The sequence below is a fragment of the Rhodnius prolixus genome, unplaced genomic scaffold (genome assembly GCF_049639745.1).
Source record: "Rhodnius prolixus isolate KJV_2025 unplaced genomic scaffold, Rpr scaffold_4, whole genome shotgun sequence".
In the NCBI taxonomy this organism is placed as follows: Eukaryota; Metazoa; Arthropoda; class Insecta; order Hemiptera; family Reduviidae; genus Rhodnius; species Rhodnius prolixus.
The window spans coordinates 4,147,746-4,172,860 of record NW_027411614.1 but is presented as its reverse complement, the minus strand read 5'-3'; the positions used below and the strand labels follow the sequence as shown (position 1 = coordinate 4,172,860).

General features: G+C 31.7%; 1 protein-coding gene and 2 long non-coding RNA genes across 11 annotated transcripts in view; 2 read left to right on the top strand and 1 right to left on the bottom strand.

Annotated features, from left to right (window-relative positions):
* spir (spire type actin nucleation factor) overlaps positions 1-25,115 on the top strand; it is a 252,872-nt gene that overhangs the window by 158,353 nt on the left and 69,404 nt on the right. For 5 of the 7 annotated variants that reach the window (XM_074131878.1, XM_074131881.1, XM_074131880.1 and 2 more), the window contains 5 exons: positions 398-507; positions 2,681-2,857; positions 6,879-6,908; positions 8,651-8,893; positions 18,009-18,123. In XM_074131878.1, coding sequence (XP_073987979.1) covers positions 398-507; positions 2,681-2,857; positions 6,879-6,908; positions 8,651-8,893; positions 18,009-18,123 — 675 coding nt within the window. The remainder of the gene's footprint in view (positions 1-397; positions 508-2,680; positions 2,858-6,878; positions 6,909-8,650; positions 8,894-18,008; positions 18,124-25,115) is intronic. The other 2 variants (XM_074131879.1, XM_074131884.1) reach the window with 1 other exon arrangement.
* Positions 406-10,425, bottom strand: LOC141456184 (uncharacterized). 3 transcript variants are annotated; one of them, XR_012459635.1, is made up of 4 exons: positions 9,579-10,425; positions 3,932-7,463; positions 3,529-3,800; positions 406-544 (listed from the first exon to the last, which is right to left on the bottom strand). It is a non-coding gene; the product is annotated as an uncharacterized lncRNA (long non-coding RNA). The 3 variants fall into 3 exon arrangements; XR_012459633.1 differs by having other exon boundaries at positions 3,529-7,463; XR_012459634.1 differs by lacking the exon at positions 406-544 and having other exon boundaries at positions 3,267-7,463.
* Positions 18,149-20,708, top strand: LOC141456189 (uncharacterized). The gene is made up of 2 exons (XR_012459642.1): positions 18,149-18,832; positions 20,569-20,708. It is a non-coding gene; the product is annotated as an uncharacterized lncRNA (long non-coding RNA).

The window sequence follows — 25,115 nt, the reverse complement described above, 5'->3', positions numbered from 1 at the left end:
AATTAATTTAAATGGGAAAAAAATATAGCTGTTAGCGCCTACTAGCGGATAGTTTCACTACTACATTCAACTCTGGCGGACTGTTCCTCAATTAAAATTAAAACTATGTCATATGATTTATTTTATTATATTGTTCCCTGCAATAGATAGTTCTTTGTCTGGATTAGGAAAGAAATAAGGTTCATATTGTATTTCTATTATTTAAAACTTTGTTTAATTAGTTGTTACAATAACCTGCACTGTTAGTTGTAATAGATATGTTATGCTTTCATAGTTTCTTACAAAGATCTGAACTACCGGGTTGTACTCTAGTTCAAACTTCTATTTATAAACTTAAACTAGATTAATAATATTACTGTTCATACTATTTTATATTAACTTCTTTTTCTTTTTTTAGGAGAAGTTCGACAACACAATGAGACTGACGATGAAGGTATTGAAAGAGATTCTGGGGAAGGCGAAGAAGATAGAGTTCCACCCTGTTTCAGTCTGGCTTTAGTACAACAGGTAGCCATTTATTTTGATCTTTTATCTTGATCATTGTCTGCAACAGATTGTTTTTTTCAAGATATGAGTTTGAAAGTTTTCATTGTTTGGTGATACTGAACAAAAGAATACATTGATAAATTGTATTTTAATTCAAATAACTACATTTACAAGTACCTAATCTTGGTAATTGGTAAGAACTTTGTTACATTGAGCCTTGAATAATTTTTACATTGTCATATTTAGCGGAACAAGTAATAATTAAGGTTATTTCTAATATTTACTTGAACAAGAAGTTCAGAGTACAAAATTTACAAAGGTTTTTTTTGTGTGCATGTGTTTAAGATTCCCCATTCTAGCCTTAGGCTTAGTGATGGTTCTTGTTGCAGTCACTAGTCAGTGAGAGTTTAGAGAACATTAATAAGTTACCTCTTAAGAGTTCAAAAGAGAATGCGGTATAATTTAAAAAAAACAACCAGAATAACAAAGCACTTCTTTCTAGCCGAAAGGCCCAAAGAGGCGGGGAACACGCGTGTCCACAATCACGCGCAAAGTGCATCCTTCCCCGCACGGCCCAGTCGGTTAATGTTTATTAATGACAGCCTTAAGTTGACCCATCTTTACTGCATCCGGGGAGAGACCTATGACACCCACGCATTTTCTCTGTATATTTCACTTCTTGAATAGGTTAATGATGTTTTTATTAGAGATGTTTAATGTTTCTGCAAAGCTATTTTTTGGTTTCATCTGTAGTTCGTCTATTCCTATTAACAATTAGAAGGTGTTCTAATTAAAGGTATGAAATCTTTAATATTTTTGCTTGGATTTTTCTACTTCAAATCAGAGTAACACTAAATGACTGATTTATAAATTATGCCATTTTATTGGTCGGTTAGCCTCAAATCAGCATTAATAGTAGTAGAACCCATCAACGAACCACATTATGTCGATGCAATAAGCAGAAATGGAACATTCTAGCACTTGAAATTGGATGTTCAATGGTCCTTTTCGACCTTAGATGACATACGATTTGGTTCAATGCTATTTTAACGGCTACAGCAACCAATATTGGAATCCATTTAACAAGATATACAGTGATTCCACTTATCATTAGTCAGGTTTTGTTGAAGAATTCAACTAACATTTATATCGTACTTAGATTTCACTTTGTTGAAGTCCTTCGTCTATGATTTGTACAACCATTGCTATTTGCATTGATTAAAGGTATTGGAGTATAATAGATGTCCAAATAATGCCAACATTCTTTCCTATTGATGGCCAAGAATATTTTTTAGGATTACGCAGTCTTAGAACTTGCATCATCTAGGTACGGAAGTGATAAACTTTCCTTGATTGGCAATTAGTGTTCATGATCATATTCATTTTCCTCCCTTTAATATGGCTGGCCATTTTGTCCCAGTCAATCTTCCTACTCATTTGTTGTGAAATTTCTAGTTTTTATATAATTTTTATCATTTAGATTTCAGTAATTTAGTACCATTTTGTGGGAAATTCGGTAAACCTGTCTCTTAAATAGACAAAAATAAAAAAAAACCTAGAGAACCATTTAAGCGACAAGGATAAGTGTGCTGTATAGGTTGCATTGACATGCATTTAAAAAAAAAAGGCAACCACGCATTTCTTCTTCAATGACAATTTTCTCAGAAGGCACATCAATGCTATTTGCACCGTCAATTCTACCATAGCAGGTGGTACCACAATTGATCATTTGCGGTAAACCTCAATTCTTTCACCTTGACCAAACACTACTTACAAAGAGTTGCCTTATATTCGTGAACATTTATATTTTTAAATTTATTACTCCAGATTTTTAAGGTTGGAAGGATCTTTTATTTTTAAAAGCCATATTTTAAAACTAGAACATGTATTTATTGTGCAATTTATATTTATAAATGTCAGAAATTTATCATTGTATAATCAATGCTCATATCACTGAACAAAGAAATTGATATTATGCTTACAAACATTTTTTAAATTAATTGATAATATGATTCGAGCGTTAGATTCGTTCTGCAAGCCACCATTTGTCTTGGTCTGATAGATCCTAGAACCACTCTTTTGCATTTATTTGCAAAAAACAAAAACTTGGTTTTTTTAGTTATTGCCTTTTATTTTGTATTTATTTGAAAAGATTTTTTTTTTTTTTTTAATTAAATTTGAATGCTGTTTACAGGAATGTACAGTACGTTTGGGAGGAGTGCCCTCGCAGGAGGCAGACGCTCATTATAGGGCTGTGTGTAGAGCATTTGTAGCTGAAGCTTTAGAATTGTCTACATTTTTAGAAAAAGTGGGTACCAGGCAGATTACCAAAGTAGAAGATCATCTGGAAACATTAAATTTCACAGATTGGGTTAGTAGTTATAGATTATTTTTATCTTCAGATATTTTTGTGTATTTTTTTTTTTTTTTAAGGCGCTTCCAACCGAATTTATCCCAGATATTCACAAGAATATATACTCGTATGTACTCTTGTCTCAGTCCGTTAACGCCATCTATCCACTTATCTTTGGGTCTGCCCTTTCTTCTTCTTCCTTCACCTTCCCAGTCTATGATTTCCTTAGCCATTTACCATTCTTTTTACATTGCCAAGCCATTTTAAGTTTCTTTTCCTTCACCTTTTGCAGCACATTTTTTGAAACGTTCATTTTCTTTATTTCTTCGTTTCTTATTCTTTCAAACCTTAGTATTCCTGCTGCCCGTTCTCTAGTAATCCATCTCGGTGGCTTATAATAGTAAACTTAAACCCAAGCTACTACAAACTGTCTTTTTGGTACAATTTAGAATAACGCCGCTACTTTTTTTTTTTTATATTGAATGTAATTTTTTTAGATTAACTTGAACAATCGGGAACATAAAACAAATTGTGGTCTCCACTATAAATAATCTTAAACCGTTAATTACCGTTTATTTAACTTAAGATATGGCAGTAATAACTGGTCACGTACAGATGTCATAAGGTCAGTTAGGAAGAAGATTTGTTTAAAGTTTCATTATATAACGGAACTATATTTTATCACTTACCTTCACCCATTCTTCTGCTTCTGGTTTGCACTTTTTCATATCCGTTATCTTACTGTACATAATGGGGCGCTAATTGTTTGCTGTTATCTTCCTATTCATTCGTATATTGTTCATTATCAACCACTTTGTCCATTTACCATCTTTTACTTCCTCAAATGTCGATTTTTTAATTAAATCTGGATATTTATCATTCATAAAGTTGATATGAAAAGTGATTTTAAGTTGTGAACCACGTTTTTCTTTTGTCATTTTATTGAACTGAACTCTACATACTAAGCAAAAAACATTGAATAAAAATTCGAAGTTAAAAGATAAACTTTTTCTTTTTTTTTTTAGACGATGTTACGTCAGACTTGATGAAACGATAAAGTAAAAAAAATGATCAGTATATTTTTAGGTTCACCTGGTAGGTGGTCCCAGACTTGTGGTATAATTGTCCTGTTGTGATTTATAATCGTAATTTTGGCACACGATTACCAATATTTCAAATCTCTTGCTGTAGAAGGAGAGAGAGAGAATGAGAGAGGGAAATTTATTTGTTCTTAATAAGTAATCATGTCCGCCCATGCATTTTTTACTGATTGATCTTTTTATGAAAAAAAAAATGTAAAGCTTTCTTAACAAAATAAATGGCCGCGAATTTCGTAATTTTTTTAAAAAAAAATCAATTTCTTCTTTTGATTTGGAGGGGATGATTTAATACTCATTAGAAAAATTTGTATAATTTTTTGACACCAGTTGGATGATTATTATTAGTTTTAAAGTAACTGAAGTCAAATAGAATTTTGTTGCCATAAAACACTAACAGAAGAAATGATGTGCCTCTTCTGTAAAAAAAAAAATTAAACCTCGTATCTTGATATCAGCTAGATTCATTTGTATTGTAATAAAAATAATACAATATTTTTGTAGTTTAGTCATCTCAACAAAAAAATAATAATATCCGCCCAGATATATTCATGAGCATCTGTTGTGCGGTTGTGTTTGGTGACGAAAATTAGTATTGTTAGCATATAGATATATATATGTATGCTTATAAAATACATATGTAGGTTGGTATCCAAGGGTGCAGGTAGGCTATCATAACCTTACGTTTTTATACCATGTAGAATTTGTAGGACTATATTATGTCAACATTATACGAACGCTCCTTTCCTATTGTTTGTTTTTTTAACTGACAAATGCACGTAAGTGATATTTATTTTAGAGAGGTATCATAAAACAATGGTGCCAGTAGCAGATGATACAACTTCATTAATTTATTGTCTCCGGAGAACTTTTTTGTTTTATTCTTCTAGGCAGTAATATGCAACCTAATAGAGACATTTTCTCTTTAAATGGCTGTTCATTTCAATTGTTTGTATTTTATCCGTTTTGGCTACTGCGTAACTTATCTGAAGTGTTTGCTACTTTTAGTTGAATTAAGGATGTACGGTTATGGAATTCAGCTTCAGAAGGGAGGTTGCATACTTTTTTTCTTCATTTCGTAATTGGTGTTGGACAACTTTAGGAACGAGAAGACTGAGTTTTTACTGTGGAAGTTCTTCTTGTCTGGGTGCTTAAGACCGGGTGATTTGACAAACAAGGTGGTTATTAGGTTTTATAAAAGTAGGCCATCTTTGGACAACTGTCTGTTGGTTTTACTTCCATGAATAGACTGCTTCAGAGCAATCATGATCCTGTGGATGAGCTTAATGTGTTAAGGGCAATTTAATATGGGGTTCTGGCGCTTGTGTAAGATGGATTTTGTGTCTTTCACGCTCACAGAGTCATGGTTGAGTTTGAGAGATGGAGGTGGAAGCATCCATTCTTTCTTCAGCGCTTGAGGAATTGATTATTATTAGAATTAATTAGGGATTGATTAGTGAGTGATCTCGTCAGGTTTTTCATCTCTCTTGTGATAGTACCTCCCAATTTCCCTTGTAAGATTAACTAAAATAAAACCGACTCCTTTATGTGCTTTTTCCTAGAAAATTCTTTCCATTACATTTGGAAGGTTCGAGATTGTGGTACTGGGTTCGATTCCCAGCCTTGGCCTTGGATTTTATTTAATGGTTAAATGAGAAATATTAAAGTACGTTTGCTAGTCGCCTCCGTCCACGACACCTAGTAAATGGTAGTTGGACGTTAAGCCCCGCCTGAAAAAATAGGAGATTACTTTACTTACTTTACTTACTTGGAAGGTTCGAGAAGGATCTTTCTTTCTTCAATATCCATTATTTTAATAATCATACCTCTTAATAATCGATCACCATTATTTTGAATGGGATAGAGCCAGCTCTACTCTGATAAAATGGTCGCTTAACCCACAAAGTGGCCCAGATTGTCGTGTCATCTCATTTCAGGTATTTCCAAACAGTTATTGCAGTTTTCTATTTTAATGTAAATCATTCAGATGGAATAGAATTTAAAAATGAAGCAACTTCGCGTAGCAGGTAGCGTTAAAGTCGCCCCCAACTTTTAATGTTCATTTTGAGTCAACATTCGTGTACAAAATTTAATCTAGTCAATAAACCATTTGGTGAAGAATAATTAATATTGGATGGGAAGTTATTATTTATTTTAATTTATTTGCGGGGGTGTACCAGTGCTGATACTGATTTCCAAGTTTGTTTTTCTTATTTAGTTTTTTTAGTCTTATTGTTTGTTTTCTTTTTCTCTTGTTTCTTATGCAGACTAGAGCTTTCCGATTTCCATGCTTTGATTTATGATCGATACCAATTTTAGCCCTATGAATCACTGAGAAATAATTAACGATAACTATTTCAGATATACTGCAATTTACATAAAGCGCATTAGGCGTAAGCAAGAGTGGCCACTCCCATTAAAGTAGGTTCGCTTTAAAACTAGAATTTTTTTAGAATCTTTGAAAATTAAAAAGAAATATGTTTATTTATTAATACTAAAAAAAGAGAGACAACAATGTATGAGAATTTCGGTTTCTTTAACTTCGTTGATTATCGATTTTGGTCAAGCCCAGAAAAAAAATGATTTTTTTAATACCTAGCAGTATAATAAATAAAAAGAATCCTTTTTGCTTGCAGAAAATACTTACCTCATTCTTTTAGGCTGATCTGAAATTGACGTCGCCTTTTTTTAGAGCTTAACTCTTATTTTTTATACGCCCATGGTGTCAGTACACGTTTAATTGCCGATTGCCAAAGGCCCCCTATAGTGTGCCTTTCAATGTTTCCATCTGTGATTGCAGTTATGGGGCTACTTTCATTAGAAAAATCCTTTATTTTCAAAATTGTTTTTAAATCTAATGTTCGATAAATATTTATTGTTCACATTTTTGACTTTTCTAATCAATTGTTTTCTAATCAATTTCCATTTTCCTCTACGCTCAGTCCAATATGAGGATTTGGAGAACTTTACAAGTAGGTTGAATATATTTTTATCAACTACAGTTTTAATTTTTTGTTTTGTGCATGCGCAGTAAGGCCTTGTATAATAAGTTGGTATTCCATTAAGTAGTTAAACAATTTTTCTGATGGTTAATAATTTAATGGAGAAGTATTTACAGCTAAACGAGTTTTTAAAGGTAGAAAAGCTTGTTAGAGTAGAAGCCCTTTTTCTCATTTAATTCATTTTAAAAAGACTATTGTTCTTTAATGTGTAAGAACTTGACAGCTTTGAGAAATGTGTATACTGCTTTTTTGTCTTTTTTTTTAAAGGGTAGGTTTGGATGTAAAAGTAATTACTCTTAGTATCAAAAATTTGTAATCTAATCGAGTTGAATTAACAAAAATAAATAAGGGCTGAATTGTTGAATTATTCAACATACATTTGTGCTCGGCTATTATGCAGTGATTTTACCTTATCTTGGTCGCCCTCCACCTTAAATGCAGTAGTTGGTACGTACTACCGGTAGTGGATTAACAATTCACATCAGATACTGCATATCCATTATACTGCAAATGCAGTTGTATTTTCTATAAAGACAAAAGGTAAATAAATATTATGTTTTTCCAGTAATTTCTTATTTTAATCCATGAAAGTGTTTCATATTCAATTTCATCCGCATTAAATTTATGACGCAACCATACAGTTCGTGTTGCGAGATTACCAATGGCGTGCTTGACGTTTTGCTAAGAATTGAGTCATTTGCGTTAACAAATTATTATTCACACATGTAATCTTCATCAGGGTTTTTATTTTTCGTTTCCGACGCCATCATCAGTAGCTCTGAAACCGTACTTTCTAGCACTTAATTGCTGTTAAAAAGCTACTTATAGCAGTCATTTACGTGAACAATCCATCCAGATCAGAGCTACCTCATGAACTAGTCAACTTAATACTAGTAATTTCTAATTATTCGTAATCTTTCAACATGTGAACGCTTAACGTCCAACGACTGGAGAAAAGTTTCTATAGTAGGCATTTTCGTAAGTAGTTTTTTTTTTCTTTTAGGCATTACTAATTTTCTTAAGTTCGATTTTTTGTTTCCTAATTTTTGCTTGTTTTAATTACATCTTAGCTATTTAAATAATGTGCATAACTAAGATCTGCGATAATTCGTGAAGACTACAAGAAGTATCTCCTATCTTCCGTTAGTTTCGTTTCTTTTTTTTCAATCGTAAGCCTTCTCCGACTACGTGAATACATTGTGCCTTTTCAGTTTTCATCTTCTACCAAGGATCTACTTCTAGTATGAACGTTAGATCAATTGGGAAATGAAGTAATACCACTTAAGTACACAGAGGGTGGTCAAATGGAAGTACAAGGTCTTCTCTAGACCTTGTACTTGCTGTTGGCATGATTTTATGGTTAGTCATTAAGCATGGATTTTCACTGCTACAGTTGAGCTTATGCTTTACTGGTAATCACAATAGATTAAGTCCGATGACCATGAAATGCTCTAGACCCGACATTTCTGTAAATTATATTTAACGAGAGGGTGGAATATATCGTAATGGTACAAAAAAGCAGCTTTTTATTCTTGTAAAGGGTTGAAACTCTCCCCACGAGGCAAGAATAAGAGATAATGAACTAACGTAATAGGAAATCATTTAGCTGCACAAACTTCAGTAGTAGACGAAACAAATGTCGAGTAAATTCTCTCTTCTGTATTTATTAAAATTTAGATTAATTTATCAGAATTTTCCTGATTTGATTACAGGCAAGGCTGTGGGTACAAGTGATACGAGAATTACGAAGAGGAGTACAACTAAAGAAAGTCTGTTATACACGTAAACCAATAGAATACGAACTGACACCTTACGAAATCCTAATGGATGATATACGTTCAAGAAGATACAAATTGAATAAAGTCATGGTGGACGGACGAATACCGCACAAAGTTAAGAAAGATGCACACGCCATTATTTTGGAATTCATCAGATCCAGGCCGCCATTAAGAAAAGTAAGGCCAAATTAAGTTGAAGTTTATTTGTTTGGATTTAAGTAAGATTTATATCATGTTTTATTTTTTAAATTTTGTGGTTTACTGCAAACAAGAACTCTAAATAGTTCTTTTCTAATATTTTACTCCGCTCTTGAGGGTTCTTATTTAAGTCGTCTTTGCGTATTAGCTTCTTCGCTCCATAGAAAAAATTGGTATAAAGAAAAATTGATAGGGTTTTTACAAGTAGCTTTAAAATGCATACTTGTATAAGTAGCTATAAAATGCATTTAGTATTCTACAGAATATCTTCTGTAGAATAATAAATACTAAAAATAATTAAGAATTACATTTAAAAACATAGAAACATCCTTCAAGTGTTGCTATCGTCAACTAAACTTACAAATTTCATTGTTTCATTATGATTTTACCCTCAAACTAATTTGAAAAATGCACTATTTGTCTCCAACTAAAAATAACTATGATTTTATTGAAATTTTTCTTATTTATAATTAAAAAAAAGAATATTTTCTTATGTTTCTCATGAAAGCGACGGTTTCTGCCGATGATTATTTAACAAATGATAAATGCACATGCTTAGAAGCAGAAAAGAAAATATAGTAACTTTATTATTATATAAATATATTTTCGTACTCAGTATTTTTAAGTATTTATTAATTGATATAATAATTGCTAAATAACTGACCTTTATTTAGCCCTCTTCAGTCTAAAGGTTGTGTTTTGTGTTTCCATCCTCAATGTTTTTTGTTTTTCTACGTCTGTACTTCTAGGGATCAGATTCCTTAATGCTCTTATAATAAAGTGCTCCTCCCAATCCTTTGTTGAGTCTATATAATTGGTATTTTCAATTAATCTTGTTTCTAGTCTTACATAATGCGGTAACGCTCGTAGGTCTTCCTTTTTTTGCTAATCCTTTTTACCTCATTCCAATGATATTTTATTATGTTAAAAAAAAAAACAAGTATTAGAAAACGACCCAAAAAAGGCAAATAACGGAAATGACAAAGATAATAATTTTAAAAAAAGGGGAGAGAGAGAGAGAAAAGTGAGACCGTCTTTTTTTTCGTTTTTCTTAATTTTAATTAAAAAACAATGCGCTTTTTTTTTGTGTGTGTTGAATAGACTTACCGTTACTTAGACCGTACTTTATGGTACTTTAATAGCAATGTCGCTCACGATTATTGCTGTCCTCTTTAGCGAACACCAAATGTCCGCTGTTTTATTTTATTGTCGGGAGTTTTAATTAAAACAAAAAATGTATATTACCGACATTATTCTTGTACTTCTAAGAAAATTCATAAAGTTATGTTTATTACTTGTTTTTAAAAGTAAAGTGCGCTTGTGAGCTTATAGCTTCCGCTTAATGCTAGCTTAGGTAGATTTTATTTGTATTTTAATTTTTTTCATTACTTATACATTAATAGTTAATTACTTTTAATCTTGGAATCCCCTCTATTGGGTTAAAGAACTGTTTTTTAGTAAAAACTTGAAATTTAAAATTAAATAAACAGAAACTTATATTTACGTGCATCCGCTTCTAATGTAAGAATACGACTAAATTAAATCGAAGGACAGGTAATGAAACATATTTGGTGAATGGCGTATGAGAATATTATGATGATTAAGATCTGTAGGAGTAAAAAGATGTAGGCGATATTATTGCCAGACTAGTAGTAAATATATCACATAATGTGGATATCATTATTTATTTTACAATGCAACTAAGATTAATTATTTAGTTCTCTTGATGATCTTTTTTATTTTATTTTTTTGTATTTAAGGCACATCGATATCTGAAGTCATATTGAAGCCTATTTTAGTCACACCACTTCGGCAAAATTAATATAAGGGTTATACAAATTGGTAAAATTCTGCGTTTTAATAAAATTCTTGAACCGAAAGTATCAATATAAAGGAACGTATTCTTTCATAATTCTTGAGATTTGCCCTAAATTAATAGTTTTTCCCTTACACTTTGTACACACGTTACTTACTCTCACATCTATAGCTTTTATTTGTTATTGAATTATTGTTATTATTTATTTTATTAGTGTTTTGAGCAGTTTTGGAGTTGATACGTTTTCTCTAAAGCATGGGTCCTTATCCTAGGGTCAAGAGACCCTTTGAGGATCCTGTCCATACTCAGGGGGTCCTTGTATGTCCTGAAAAGGTGGGAGTAAAATCATGTAATTATCAATATAGGTATAAGATGATTAATATTTTTTATGTTCGAGGTCGTGTGTAAATAGTGAGCACGCAAAAGAATAGTAATGCTTAATAATTATTTATTTAACTTTTAAATAATCAATAATAAGGATAAAAATTGTTGGCGATAAAATTATGCGGGCTTCACATCCAACAACCTAATTAGGTGTCGCGGACGGAAGTGACAAACTTACTTTTAGATTTCACTCTTAGTTCTCACGTTAAACATTAATTGAGACCCAAAGCCTAGGCGGAGAATCTAACTCAGTACCACAATACGTCTTAGCTTTGAAAATCTTGCTGTTTGACAACAGTTGGCAATCAATGGGTTTTGTAAAAATTAAAATGTTATTAAGAATTGAATATGTTCCATGCAAGTTGGACTTTTGAGGATTTGGCTTGAATATGGCTACTTGAAGGCTCTACAATGTGCGTATTCCTTTCTACTTGAAACTATTTAGTCCGTGATAAATCGATATCTCAGCCCGATAATAATGAAAATCTTGGCTTCCTGAAAAGCCTGCAATGTGCGATCGCTATAAAAAGCTCATCTCCGCATGGGAATCCAGAGCTCTAAAATACTGAGCTAATCCCATCCCTACTTTTGCTTGTTATTGCATTTTGAAAAAGACTAGATTTAAATGGCAATTATTTATAACCACTTTTATTTATTATAAATTGCGTCCACTCATATCCGTATTTATTTCAATTACTAGACTACATAATAATTATTGTGAATGTAATCATTCTCTAATATCTGCTACCACTCAGTAATTCAGTTGTAATTGTGTGGTTGCATTGGTTTCTGACTTGTTTATTGCTTTAAGTAACAACAATAATTTGTTGGAAGTTTAACCACAGAATAAATTGAATAATCAAAGGAGATCTTCTTGATTGATGCCACTTTTATTCTCATCAAGATTTTTTTCCCCATAAAAACACACTCACACACTTATACAGGCATGAATGTTTGCAACAACCACAAATTTGAATTTAGTTTGAATAACGGTTTTTTGTTTTTGTGAATGTATTTCTGTTGTACGTTAGTAGTGGTTTAGCCATCATTAGTATTTTGTGGTATTAGTGATTTATTAGTATACTTGGGTTATTTATGGTGTTCTGGTATAAATTGTTCATAGTATCTTCAATTTACTAGTTGGTGTGGCCATATTTAGAGAGGTAGTGGCTTTTTTAAGAGCTCAGATATGTAAATTATCTTTTAGAAACATTAAATGTTCAAATATGTTATTTCTATGGATTTAACATAACCATTTTTATTCTCTCTTAACCTTTCTTGGTATATTGCGACTGTTCAAATTTTCATTTTTATTTGAGAGTAAAGTAGATTTTACAAGTTTACCTCTTTTAGTTGGGTGTTTATTTTGAGATAATGAATTTTTCATATTTTTTTTTTACCTTTCGAAATTTTCAGGAAAATTTATTTAAGTCAACTAAAACCTTGGGAACCTTTTAAGTATTGAATAAATGATAAAAAATTCGAAATTGAAAAAATTTGACCAACCGAAATGCGATTTAATTGCATTACTTGACTTTATAAGATGCAGTGAACTCTCCGGCTGGTTATTGTTTGCAGATGATTGTCCTACTCTGCTACAATGGAGCATACAATGTGTAAATACTATTGCAAAATATCCTGCCTACTACATATTTCGCTAATGAACTGTCAAAACTAAGTTGTATCAGTTTAGTTAAAATTGCCTATGCCTGTAACTAGGGCACCTCTTTTATTTTTGCATTTATTAACTTATGGATTGTTTACTTTCATTTTTTAACATATCACGATAATTATGAAATGTTTCTTCTGCAATTAGCAGTACAAGATGGTTGAACAAAAAATATGTATACTAAAACCGAGTTCGTTTCCTGTTCTAAGTCGTAATTTAGTACTCTAGCAGCAACTCTTTCTAAAAAATATTGTCGAATTTTCAAACTTGAGTCTCCTCAGTATTAGGTCGTTTATTCAGCACTTTGTGGTCCTGTCAGGATTCTGGCAGCAAAAACAGCGTTTCCTCCTGTACTGGTATTTTGGTTATCATAATCAGGAGAGACGTCATCTATTGGACTCAGCTCTTGTGAGGCACTATATCATCTATATCCTATCTTGTGGGGGGATGTTGTTCAGCCCTGATACTGTATAGAATCTGTGTAAGATACAAGTGAAGTAAGACTTTATTTGGTATGCCAAATTATGTGACGTGGACGGAAGCACTATATTATTGGAATGTTTCAAATATAAGTAGTTACGACGGGGACACGCAATCACAAGTATTTGCGCATAACCTTGCCTGCAATATACGACTTAAGCAGAAAAACTAATTACAATTTTACTACATAACCTCTGTATGATAATTTCCAGACGTCTGTATTTCATAGCGGTAAAATATGCTCACTAATTTTGTACCTAGTCCTCTTTAAACTTCAGGATATGAATTATCAATGACTCCGTAGAGATCACGCTCACAACTACGTGCAAACAAGCACAAAGAAACCGCTCAGTTAAAATAGTGTTTGTATTAAATCGCTCAATCAAGCATTTTTCTACCTTTAAAATGTAAATTCATTTAGGGTATGCAGCATAACAGTAGCGATAGATCTTGTTTTTATTTCCTTCAATTCATTTTACTTGACGTTTAAATTAAAATGGTTGAAAGACTGAAGGAAAAAAGTAATTTATTGAACATTCATATGTGTTTTGTGTTGATGGGTACTAGTACCCTAAACCTACTCGGTTCTCAATTGAACAAAAGATCGTGAAGTGGATATTTTGTTTTTTGTAAGCACCATTCATCACGTTGTTGTTTTTATCTTTCTTAATTTTTGAGGGATGCACATTTTTTGTAGGGAATATACCTAACACTTATTGTTTAAAGCTCTCGTACGAATATGTAAAAACTTGACATCTATCAATTTGAATTTATAATTCCTTACAAAAATTATTCATAAATTCAAATTGAGCGTAAATTCAACTTTATAAATTACTTCTATTTCACAGACGAAACAAGAAAGTATTGCTCTTTTTTTTTATTTTTTGTATTGTAAAAGGAAGTCAGTATAGTAAGTTAAATGTCTGAAATTTCATTTCCTATGAAAACATGTTTAGTGGAGATGTCTTTAAACTTTTCTCCCGTAAAAAGTTTGAAAAATTAAACACGTAGATCTTATTTTATATTTGCATACAAAGTTCAAAGAAAATTGAAGCTGTTTTTAAGAAAGTAAAAGAAAAAATTATTTCTCTGAAAATTCGTCTTTAGATTTCAGATTATTAGCTGCTCGGAATATTAGCTGCTCAATTCAAAATCTTTGTTAATATTAAATAATTGGTTGGAAAAGAATTTACAGTAAAAAAACGGATTGATCATTAAATCCTAATTTGTGTTCAAGGATATCAGAAAACGTTCATATCCAGTAAAAACTTAAAATCCAAAAATTCTGAACAAATGAAATATTTTCTCTGACGTAAGAGAAATTAAAATTGACGTCATACAAAAATAAATATTGATTTTGTTTATTTATGAACAATATTTGGAATGGAGACCAACCTATAGGAGTTAACCCTCATGAAGAAAGAAAACAGTAGCAAAAAGAAAATGCAAAGTAATCTACAGCATTAGTGGCGTTTATTTTATGAAAATAAACATGAATCTATGTTTTAACCTTCATGTACTCTAGTGCAGGCTAACCCGCAATATCGTGTCAGGTCAGGGTAAGAGACCCGCATTGCTTTAGTTTGCGTGTTTTCAGTGTACGTCCTTCACAAAGTAATTTAGTATGGCAAAGATGGTTTTGTCAAACTAAGTAATAAATTATTTTAAATACTGCACCATAAGGGAAAACTTATTTACAGTAGTATTATATAGAAAATTAAATACTATTGCTAACAATTGATAAAATCTTTTTCTTCATCCCTTAGAAATCTTTTTATTCTAGTGTGAGCTCCGAAGTACAAGATATTTGGGTGAGGGATACTTAAGAGTTCTGGTTCTGTTGGTGGTGATGATGACTGGGCGTGCTAGTATGGCAAAGGGAGACCAAGCCATGTCCTGAAAATGTGTGTATCTGGCACATTTCTCGCTTAGGTTTAGATGTTAGTTACTAAGAGAGGATCTCTGTTAGTTGAAGGTCTGTGATATTGGCGTCAGATAATATATGAATGAATGAATGAATGATTTATTTGCTCTTAAGAGTACAGATCTCATAGCAAAGGGTTGGCCTTACAGTACAAGGAGTTTACAAAGTTAATTCTGTCAGACTTATTGTACAAATTAATGGTTTTTTATTATTGTATACAATATATGTACGGGTTGAAATTGAAAACAAAACAGAACTAAACTATATAATTAAATCGGAGTGGAATCATTTCTAGCTATAATCAGTAAGAGAAAGTTATTCTAGAATTAGTTATTTGTAATAGTAATTTATATAAGTAGAGTAGAGAGAGAGAGAGAGAAACAAACTAGATAATTACAAACTTATTGCAATAATTTTCTTAAATGAAAACTTCTTGTAATAAAATAATAAAGGTGATTAAGCTTTTGAACATTATCCTCAATATTAAGAAGCTGTTGAATTTTATCTCTCTCGGTTTTTACATCTTTGGTGTATCTATCAATGTATTTATGTCTTAAAGAGTCAAATACTTCGCAGTGCAGCAAAACATGAATAATAGTATCTAGACCCGCGTGACAAAGTGGACAATCAGCCTCAGTCTGGAAGTGGATATAGAAATTTTTATTATAGATCCGGGGTAGGTACTTGCCGCTAAGCCTTACTTGGGAGATAATTCTAAGTTTTTTTATACCAACTTTAGTGGTCAAGTACAACTCTCCCCGGCCAAGAGAACAAATATCTCTAATAAATATACTGTATTTGGTATTTGTTGCCGAGTCTACATCTTTACAAAAAAGATGATTCTCAAACTTTTCCAGTAAATTATTATAATGGCTTTTGAGAATCTGCGGACTTTGACTGAGCCAGATGTCCTCCGCCCCAATAATTGTTAAATACCTTCGTAGACATAGGGTCCAGTTAAAAGGTAAAGTGCAAATTTTTCCGAGTTCCATCAGACGTAGATAGCAGATTTTGGTCAAGCTGTCATCTGGCATATTTAAAAGAGAGAGCCACCAGTTAATCATTCTTTTGAAAATCTTAAATTGTAAGTGCGTTAAACCGCATTCAAGTCGCACTAGATAGTTCGGCGTGTTAACAGGCAGTTGCAAAAGTGTTTTAAAAAAAGATAGTTGACCTTTTTCGACCAAGTCAGAGTAGTCTGGAGCCCAGATTTCCGCTAAATACAGCAGTGTACTTTCTGAAATTGATTGAAATAATTTAGTTTTAGTTTCCCAGCCTTCTGATTTACACGCGACTAGAGTTTTTCTTACCACTGAGTTCGCTATTGCGCATTTGGATAAAAAATACTTACTAGCAATGGCAAATTTACCGGAGGCAGACAAAGGTACGCCCAGGTACGTAAATGAGTTAGTGACCTGTAGTCAAATTATTGTAGGTGAGATTGGGCATCTTGCCCAATTTACCACCTTTGTGGAAAGGAAGCACTGCCGATTTATCTACATTAACGGTCAGCGAAGACTTTACAGCGTATTCTGCTAACAGTTTTAGTTTATATTGAGTGTCTCTCCAGTTATTGGCAAAAATAACTAGGTCGTCTGCATAAAGCAAACTGAGGACATCTTTGGTTCCATCAGTGGGAATACCCTCTGCGTTCTTGCTCCTGAAAAAGTCATCTATGTCGGAAATGAATAGAATAAAAAGGAGCGGGCTTAGGATATCTCCCTGAAGGACACCCTGATGCACTTTCATAGCCTTGGAGCATTGGAGACCATCCTCTATAATAAATGAGGCAACCTCATATAACATTATTAACAGGCGTAAAATTTTACCATTTAAACCTATAGCGTAAAGCCGATGCCACAGCTTTTGATGATTAACGGTATCAAAGCGTCAGATAATATATTGAAAGCGGCAACTGATAACTGATGAGAAAACTATGAGGGATTTTTTTTGAGGTTGAGGAGAATTATGTTGTCAGCGTTTGAGGCGAAGGTTCCACGCGTTTTTGCGGCCATAGCAATAATAATTAAATGAATTTACCTAGGAATTACCTTTAATTAGTACTCATTGTTTCCCATTCTTTACGTTGTATAAATTAATTTTAAAAAATCATTAAATTTGAACATTATTGATGCCAGTAATAAGAGATAAGTGCTTTAAAAATAATAAAACTGTTATTTTTAAAGCAACTTATGTAAATATAAACAAACAGGCTAAAATATTATTATTTTTATTAATAACTATTTTCAGATCTTTTTAAATAGGTAAAATATCATGAAGGGTATAAATATAGTTAATTTATAACAAAAAAAAAAATTCAAGTAGGATCCAAGAGTACACAAATCCGTAACAAAATAACTCCAGTGTTATAGAGAAATTACAAGGAGAAAAGAGAAAGTGATATTTTATTATTATTGTTTTAATTAACGCTTCAGCTGCAGATATTGTCATTTTTATTTCGCATAAATTAAAGGAAATGTAAAACCCTTCGCCAAGGTCTTGGTGTTTTTTTTTAAATTAATCGATACATTTAATTAACAGTATTATTGGGAATTTTCTTCGCAATTTATTAGTTGAAGTTGCTGGCTAATGAGGCAACGTCTATAAGTCGTATTTTAATATTTGTTGTCCCATAGTTATGTACTATCTTTCTATGAACTGAATCCCTGAACCATCTGAAACTTTGTTTGGCATAACTGAATCATTAGTAGTTATTTTAGTTGTGAATTCTTGCCAAACTTCACAGCACAATGTGTATTTTATTTTAATTTATTTTTAAGTACAAAAAAATGTTAACACTTTTTTCTTTATGATTCATCAGGCGTCCGAAAGGAAACTGAATCCACCTCGAGAGAGAGCATCTACCCCTAGAGAGAAACTAATGGAATCAATTAAAGGTGGCAGAATAAACTTGAAACCATCTCCAGTTAATAAAAGTGAGTTTTTTGAAGCAATTTCATATTTAGTGCTTCGAGTTTTGTTAGTTTTTTTTGCAATTTTTAAATTTTATAAAATTATTACCTACTTTATTTTAATTAGTAAAACGTTTATTCCTGGTTTTGGCTGCACATCATTTTATAAAGTTATTAAAAGTTAATCTTGATGATGTTTTTTAGTTCAGCATTAGATTGATTAGATCAGAGGCTATTTTTTAAAGAATCTCTTTAGGCCTATTGTACAATGTCTTTTCAGTCAACAAATATTGAATGAGACTTAAATTTCATGTCACCCTTTTGGGAGAAACGGATTTTGCTTCCACTTCTTCAGGAATTTTAACATCCTTGTTATTATCTCAGATTAACAGCACTTTCTCTCCTCGACCTTACCTTCAAAATATACTTAATTAAGAAAGCCACACAAATATCTCCTTGATCGTAGTGGGCAAAACTTATAAAAAACAATTCAACGATAGAAGTACACTGTAAGTGTAGTGGGTATAAGTGATTGCCACTGCGTCCTAAAAGTTCTATTGTGGCACCCTAAAGGGTCGATTGTTGGTACGTGTGAAGAGATAAATTTAGTTAACCTTTGCAGGACCTGTGGGTATGCAGGATGTCAGTGTTAGGTGTATTATTTTAGACTGGGATTCTCCACAGGGACGCCAAGATTCCTGAAGACGTGTATTATACATGGTTTCTCTTAAGAGTACGTATTTTTTAAAAAAAATTTTGCAACACAACGACATAAGTAGTTCTGAAAGTTTTCAAAAGTATTATAAATCTAACAACAAAAACCCTTTCTGGTTATATTTGAGGGCCATTATAATAGTTCTGAATTGTTGGTTGGTCCATTCTGATAAGCGCTACTCAGGTTTTGGCTTTTCTAATGAATTATTGAGAAGGCTTCAATTTCTGATTTATAAAAAAGTATTTCATCTCAATAAATGTGTTCCTAATTTCTTAGAAATTCGTCAGGAATTTGGCTTACCTCATATAAAATCAAAAATTTGTATCTTAAATGTTTGATGAAACTTTTTGTAAATCGAGAATTTATAGATTTCCTGAACTTTGTTTACTTGAAATTGAGAGATGTGTATTTTGCAATAAAAATACGAGAGATCCTAGACACTTGTCAAATTTAATTGGTAAACAAAGTCAGAAGATAAGTTAAAAGTAATGGGTGTGGAATCGATTTTAAACTTATAAACTTCTGAAGAGCTAGTTTAAAGTATCCTTTGTTTTTTCACATTTCCATGCCTATTAAAGAAATTTATATTTTGATATATTCTTCTCCATTGATATAATCTTTTTACTGAAGATTTCTTCGAGATCCAGATTACCCTTTAAATACACTTCTAATCAGAACTTGTCCTTAAATTGTTTCAATGAACAATTTATTTAACTGAAATTTAGTTGAAGTATCTCTAAAAAATTTCGTAAATAATAATATATCTGATTTACTCTGTAGAAAGCAGTCAATAAATGAATTCATAAAAACAGTTAAATGTAAAAATTCTAGGTAACTTGTATGACATGTGTTGCTGTACAGTCGTGCAACCTAGTGGTGATATTATGAAGTAGTGTTTCGTTTGGGGTTATTGCTTATTTGTTTTGTTTTTTTTTATAAAAGAAACTGCTTTTTCCTAAATATTTCTGACTAGATTTTCTGTAATCATGTTCAAAATTATTTTTCAATTAGATATAATCTTTGCCAACACTTGAATCATGGTTTTTTTTTGCTATGAAAGTTGTCATCTATTTTACAAATCAATAACTTGGAAAGTATGTATAATTTTTGAATTTTTCTTATACAAAAAACTTTTCCTATCAGCAGTGTCGTTACAATTTTCTTAATGGACGAATGTTAGGCTTTCTTTTTTTCCCTTCACTCCTGTATGAAAATTGCCGTTTAGGGGGGACCATGATTTTCTGCTAGGAAACGACAGTTCGGCTCTTCAAATTCCACAGAGTTCGTGATCTATTGCAGAATTATTTTTTACGCTGTTACTTCTAGTTTATGGATAATTCTTCTGTTTTTTTCACCGGCCTTGTTTGCTTTAAGCCTTGCTTTCTGTGCTTTAGAAACCCTCTCTCCACAATCCACTGAGCCCTTTGTCAGAACACTGTGGTTGCTTAACTTCTCTATTTTTATAACTTAAAGAGAATCGTTTTCTGACACTTAAAACTGCTTCTTTTATAGAGTAGTTAACAGTTTTATTCCTTCCTCTCCTAACGTTCCCAAGCTAAGGCCTTACAATTGTAAAATGAAGGAATCGGTGCCCCTCTGGTGGTTTGGATGTTAGGATTCTTATTATAATACACTTTATCAGAATTTTTTAGTTCGATGTTTGCTACCGTAATTTACATTAACTTGAATTAGTGTTAATAAACAGTAAGTTTAAGAAATCATCATCACTCTTAAATTAGGACCCATTTTTTCAGGGTGTTATAAAGGACTGGGTGCACTTCAAAACGTGAAGAATAATTAAACAATTTCATGAAGCTCCCAAATTTTTTTTTTTTTTTTAATATTTCTTTGTATTTTAATTTTTTCTTAGTTGAATTAAACAGTTTGACTAACACATTTTTTGTTTTTATTTTTATTGATATTTTATATTTTAATTAGAATATTATTTTAGTAAAATTCATTCTGATTGTTAAATTAGATTTTCTTTTAATTTAGTTCCTCAGGGAAAAATTCTGGATGTAAGAAGTTTAACTTGTTAAATTAATGTTTTACATTTCCTTGCGGTGGTTTAAATTTAATTTAAAACTAAGAATACGCAAGAGATTAGTTTTAAGCGGAGTTAATTTAGAATCTTCTTTCTTTTTTTTTTATCTGAATTAAGAACTTTTTCTTTTTTCTTTACTATAGCACTTTGCTGCCATGAAGATTTCTTTAAAATTTTAGGAGAGTTCAAGGTTTGGGGTGCAAGGAAGTAATTGTAAGCTATCGATTCTAGCAAGCTTTTAATTTTGATCGTCTTTATCCATTCTATACTGCAGAGAAATTGATTCTAATTTAATATTATGCAGTTAGTGAAATACTTAATACTTAGGGTATTAATAATTATCCTTACATCTTAGCTTTCTGAAAACTGCCATAAAACGAATTTCCAAAACACTAACATCAGTAGACCTAGTCTAGGATGACAATTAGGGAAAAACTCGTACAACCTATGTTCTTAAACCTACGTAAGATCTTATACCTGTCGACCTAAACACAAGATAAATAGGTGTTTCTTGTTATGCCACACAAGCTCTACTAAAAAGTATCGCTTTTAAGCTCCATTTTGTAAAGTTGTTTCTTTAAACCACAATCTCCAGTGAGGAAACCATGCAGGTGCCTAAGAGATGTCCGTGAAAGACCCTAAAGCAGCCCACCATCGTCTCCGGACAGGCCTTAATCAACAGTTTATTCTTTCAATTGGCCAAAGAGCTCCATCCGTAAGGATGAGAGATTATTCCATCTCGTTTGCTGAGCGTGTGGCTGGCCACGCCCGGAAACCCGACATACTTGTGTCAAACAATATGGAACAGTTGGTTCGGGATTAATGAGGAGTCGTTAAGACAACACCCGATTTGGTCATTCTGTTTTCCTTCCTCGTTACCCGAAATTGTCCATACATTCAAATCGCGTATTTTCTATTAATGTAAAACCAATTCTACCCATTTGATGTCTTTCTTCTTACAAGAGTAAGTTAGTTGTTCTAATAATTTATGTTAAAAATTACACAATATTATGTCTCTTATCATAGGTACATTCCAAACATGAAATAATACTTTTAAAACTTCTTACGTGACCATTAATAAACATAAACGAAAATTATTAGATGTTTCATCCTCCAAAAGTATTTCTAACCTTGAAACACATTTTTTATTACTATTTATGATAATGCTGATAATAAAGTTTGTTTTGTGAGTGAGTAATTATCGATTTAATATATAAATATATGTAAATATTTCGTTAATTAATTATGAAATTTACATTATGAGTCAGCTGACTATCTTATGTACTTCAATGTCGATGGTTGGTTGGTTGTTCACGTGCTGTGATCTAATTCTCTTATGGTTTAGTGAGTGTTTATTCTTTTAAATGATTCCTTCTCGTATCTTACCTTATTGTATAATAAAATTCTTTTAACAATTCATAGCGATTTTGTGAGCAGTTTTAGGAATACCTAAATAATCCTATAGGATTTAGGATTTGGTGGAAATGCTGAATGTAAAAAGAATTTGTATGCCATTTGAAGACGAAGACAGCTGTACCAGTAAATGAAAATCGAACAAACACGTTCAATAGAATGCGTTGTACGTCTTCTAAGATAGTTGGAAAAACCGTAGAAGTTTTAGGCCGAAAATTTAAACACTATTTAATTTTGCTAATCTTACTAAAGGAAATATTTTTTTGTTAATTTTTATCTGACTTTAAAATGCTCTGCGTGCTTTCGACAATTTTGGATTTTCGTTCAGTCTTTAAGGGATTAATTATCTTTAGGAATAAATTCTTGAAAAGCGTTTAGAAAATTTAACTACCATCTTTAAGATGCTGTTCTTATCCATAAAAAAATTTAATCACAAATTCCATAATCATATTTAAAAATAAAAAACATAATTACTGTAATTCTAACTTTCATCATTCTTCAGAGATTATCAGGTTTTATTTGACTTGAGAAACTTGACTTCCATTTTTGGCAATTTTACCACACTACATCCAATACCGATTCTCTTAGTGGTGAAAGAAGGTTTATAAGCAGAAGTCAAATTTTCCTGCACTAACCTGTTGATTCTGATCACTGCTTATGAATGGAAATCCTAATCCAGTCAGAATCACAAAAGAAGACATATTTTTATTGAATGAAATCACTTTGTGAATGCAACCACTTAAATATTCATGTATTCAATAGTTATTGTTTTATGTTCAGTGAAAGATTGACGAGTCCACAAAGTCTGTGGGGAATGCCCGCGTTGCAGTGTGCACTGCAGACTTTGCAGACTTAATATCTTTCGAATGGTTGTGTTTTGAATGGAACGACTTAATAACCTTGTTTTTACTTACTTATTCATCACCTTCAGACGTCGAGGTTCTTACATAAGGAGAGCCTGCTCTCACTTATCCCTTGCCATTTCTCCTGACCTCAAAGACAGTTTCACTCGTCTATAACTCATTTAAAGTTTTAAATAATGTACTAAAATAAATACTAATTTTAAAATGTTAAGTAATGATTTTAGTAGGTTTAAATGTAGCGGTCAAGGATTGATGTGAGAGTTAAGGGTTTTCTATCGCGTAGAATCGAAGCCCTTCTGTGGCCTAGATCCTATGCCTTAGGATACCCGCCTCGAAATAATATTGTTATACATTTGTGTAACTCTTTTCCAGTATTATTAAAAAATAGTACTTACATTTGCTTTGCTCTTAGCTTAGATTCAATTTGGATTCCAAGTAGACAACCTCTCAGGATTTATTCATGTTAAAACTAAGTTGCAAAGGAAAAAGAAAGCTTAACATTTACTGAAATTCTATAGAGCAATAATTGAATGACATACTATTGGGATCAGGTTCTGTGAAATTAAAGAAAAGGTAAATTTCTTATTATTTTAAATTAAATTTTATTTTTTCTATTCATATTTTTTAAAATGCCAAATTGGGATAAACAACTAGTATTACATTTACTTATATTATAGATAGATTTAAATCCTTTCTAATGTTACCTTATTTTATAAACCTGTTAAGTGAAAAATGGCTTCACTTACTTTTTAAACTTGTATTGCATATTTTCTGTCAGCCAAACATGCCCTGGTTACTTGCATAGAGAAATTAAATTTAAATAAATATCAAGGAATTATTCTTATAGCGCTTAACTTGTTAATACTTGACGTATGCTAATTACAAATATTGATCTTAGACTCAAAGACATTAAATTTTCATTATTTAATTTTTATGATTTTATGACAAAACGTCTTTAGTCTTATACTTTAAAAGTTGTAGACTAATTTGCAAGCTAGGCATAGGTTGGCCCAAATTTGATTCGAAAGTAATTCTGGTTGAGCTGTGATATCAGGTTTTTCCTTGCTCTTCCAAGTAAAGAGTTGTTCTTGTGGGAAATGCTGAGGAAAAAATGTATTTAACTAAAACTCTCGAGAATAATAGGAATGTTTTTTAAAGTTTCTTAATTTTTCCCAAAAAAAAGAAAAAAAATTAAATACTATCCATTTTCTTTTGTACAATGCTGACTGGTTTTCCGAATTCCCTTATTAGAGCTTGGTTCTAGCACGTAAAGAAGGAGCTTGGATTTTTATTATAAATGCTTCTCTCTCATACTTTTATCTTAAAATAATTAAAGAAGTCTGGATAAAAATCAGTATTATTCAATTCGCTCATGTGATGTTACCGACGTTCACAATTTGAAAGTATCCTTGGATTAGGATATTGATTTCTTTAGAGTGTTTTAATTTTTTGTTTCCTTGTCTACTTTTTGGGATCAATTGTGGACAATTCCTTGTCTTAGCATTACAGCCCATGAAGGGCCACGGCCTTCACAATTTTCCAATCGAAGTTTCGGGACGTATTATGGCAGCAGGGTACTCCAAACAAAGGGTTTACTCTCCAAGAGAGAGGGTAGCTCTTGGGGTCTGCAGCGTATGTGCCTTGGTATACTATTTGTTTACGTGAATGTAGCGTGTGAATTGTGTATAGTGTTAAGTGCATGGACTGTTACTATAACTTCATTATAAAGATTTATTAGTTTCTATTTAGTTTTTTTTTTTAATTCTTTACAGTTTCATGAGTTTATTCAGTGTTATCTTTTATGTAAGAACCGTTCAGTTATTATCGGCATATGAATTGTGAAAACTAAGTAATTGAATTTCTCATAACTGATTTGGGGAAAATTATTTTATTATCAATTTTCTAAGAAAACAAGTAGAATGTGATGACCGAGATTTGATAAGTACTAGAAACATATTCTTAAAACTAGACTTAAAAGTTT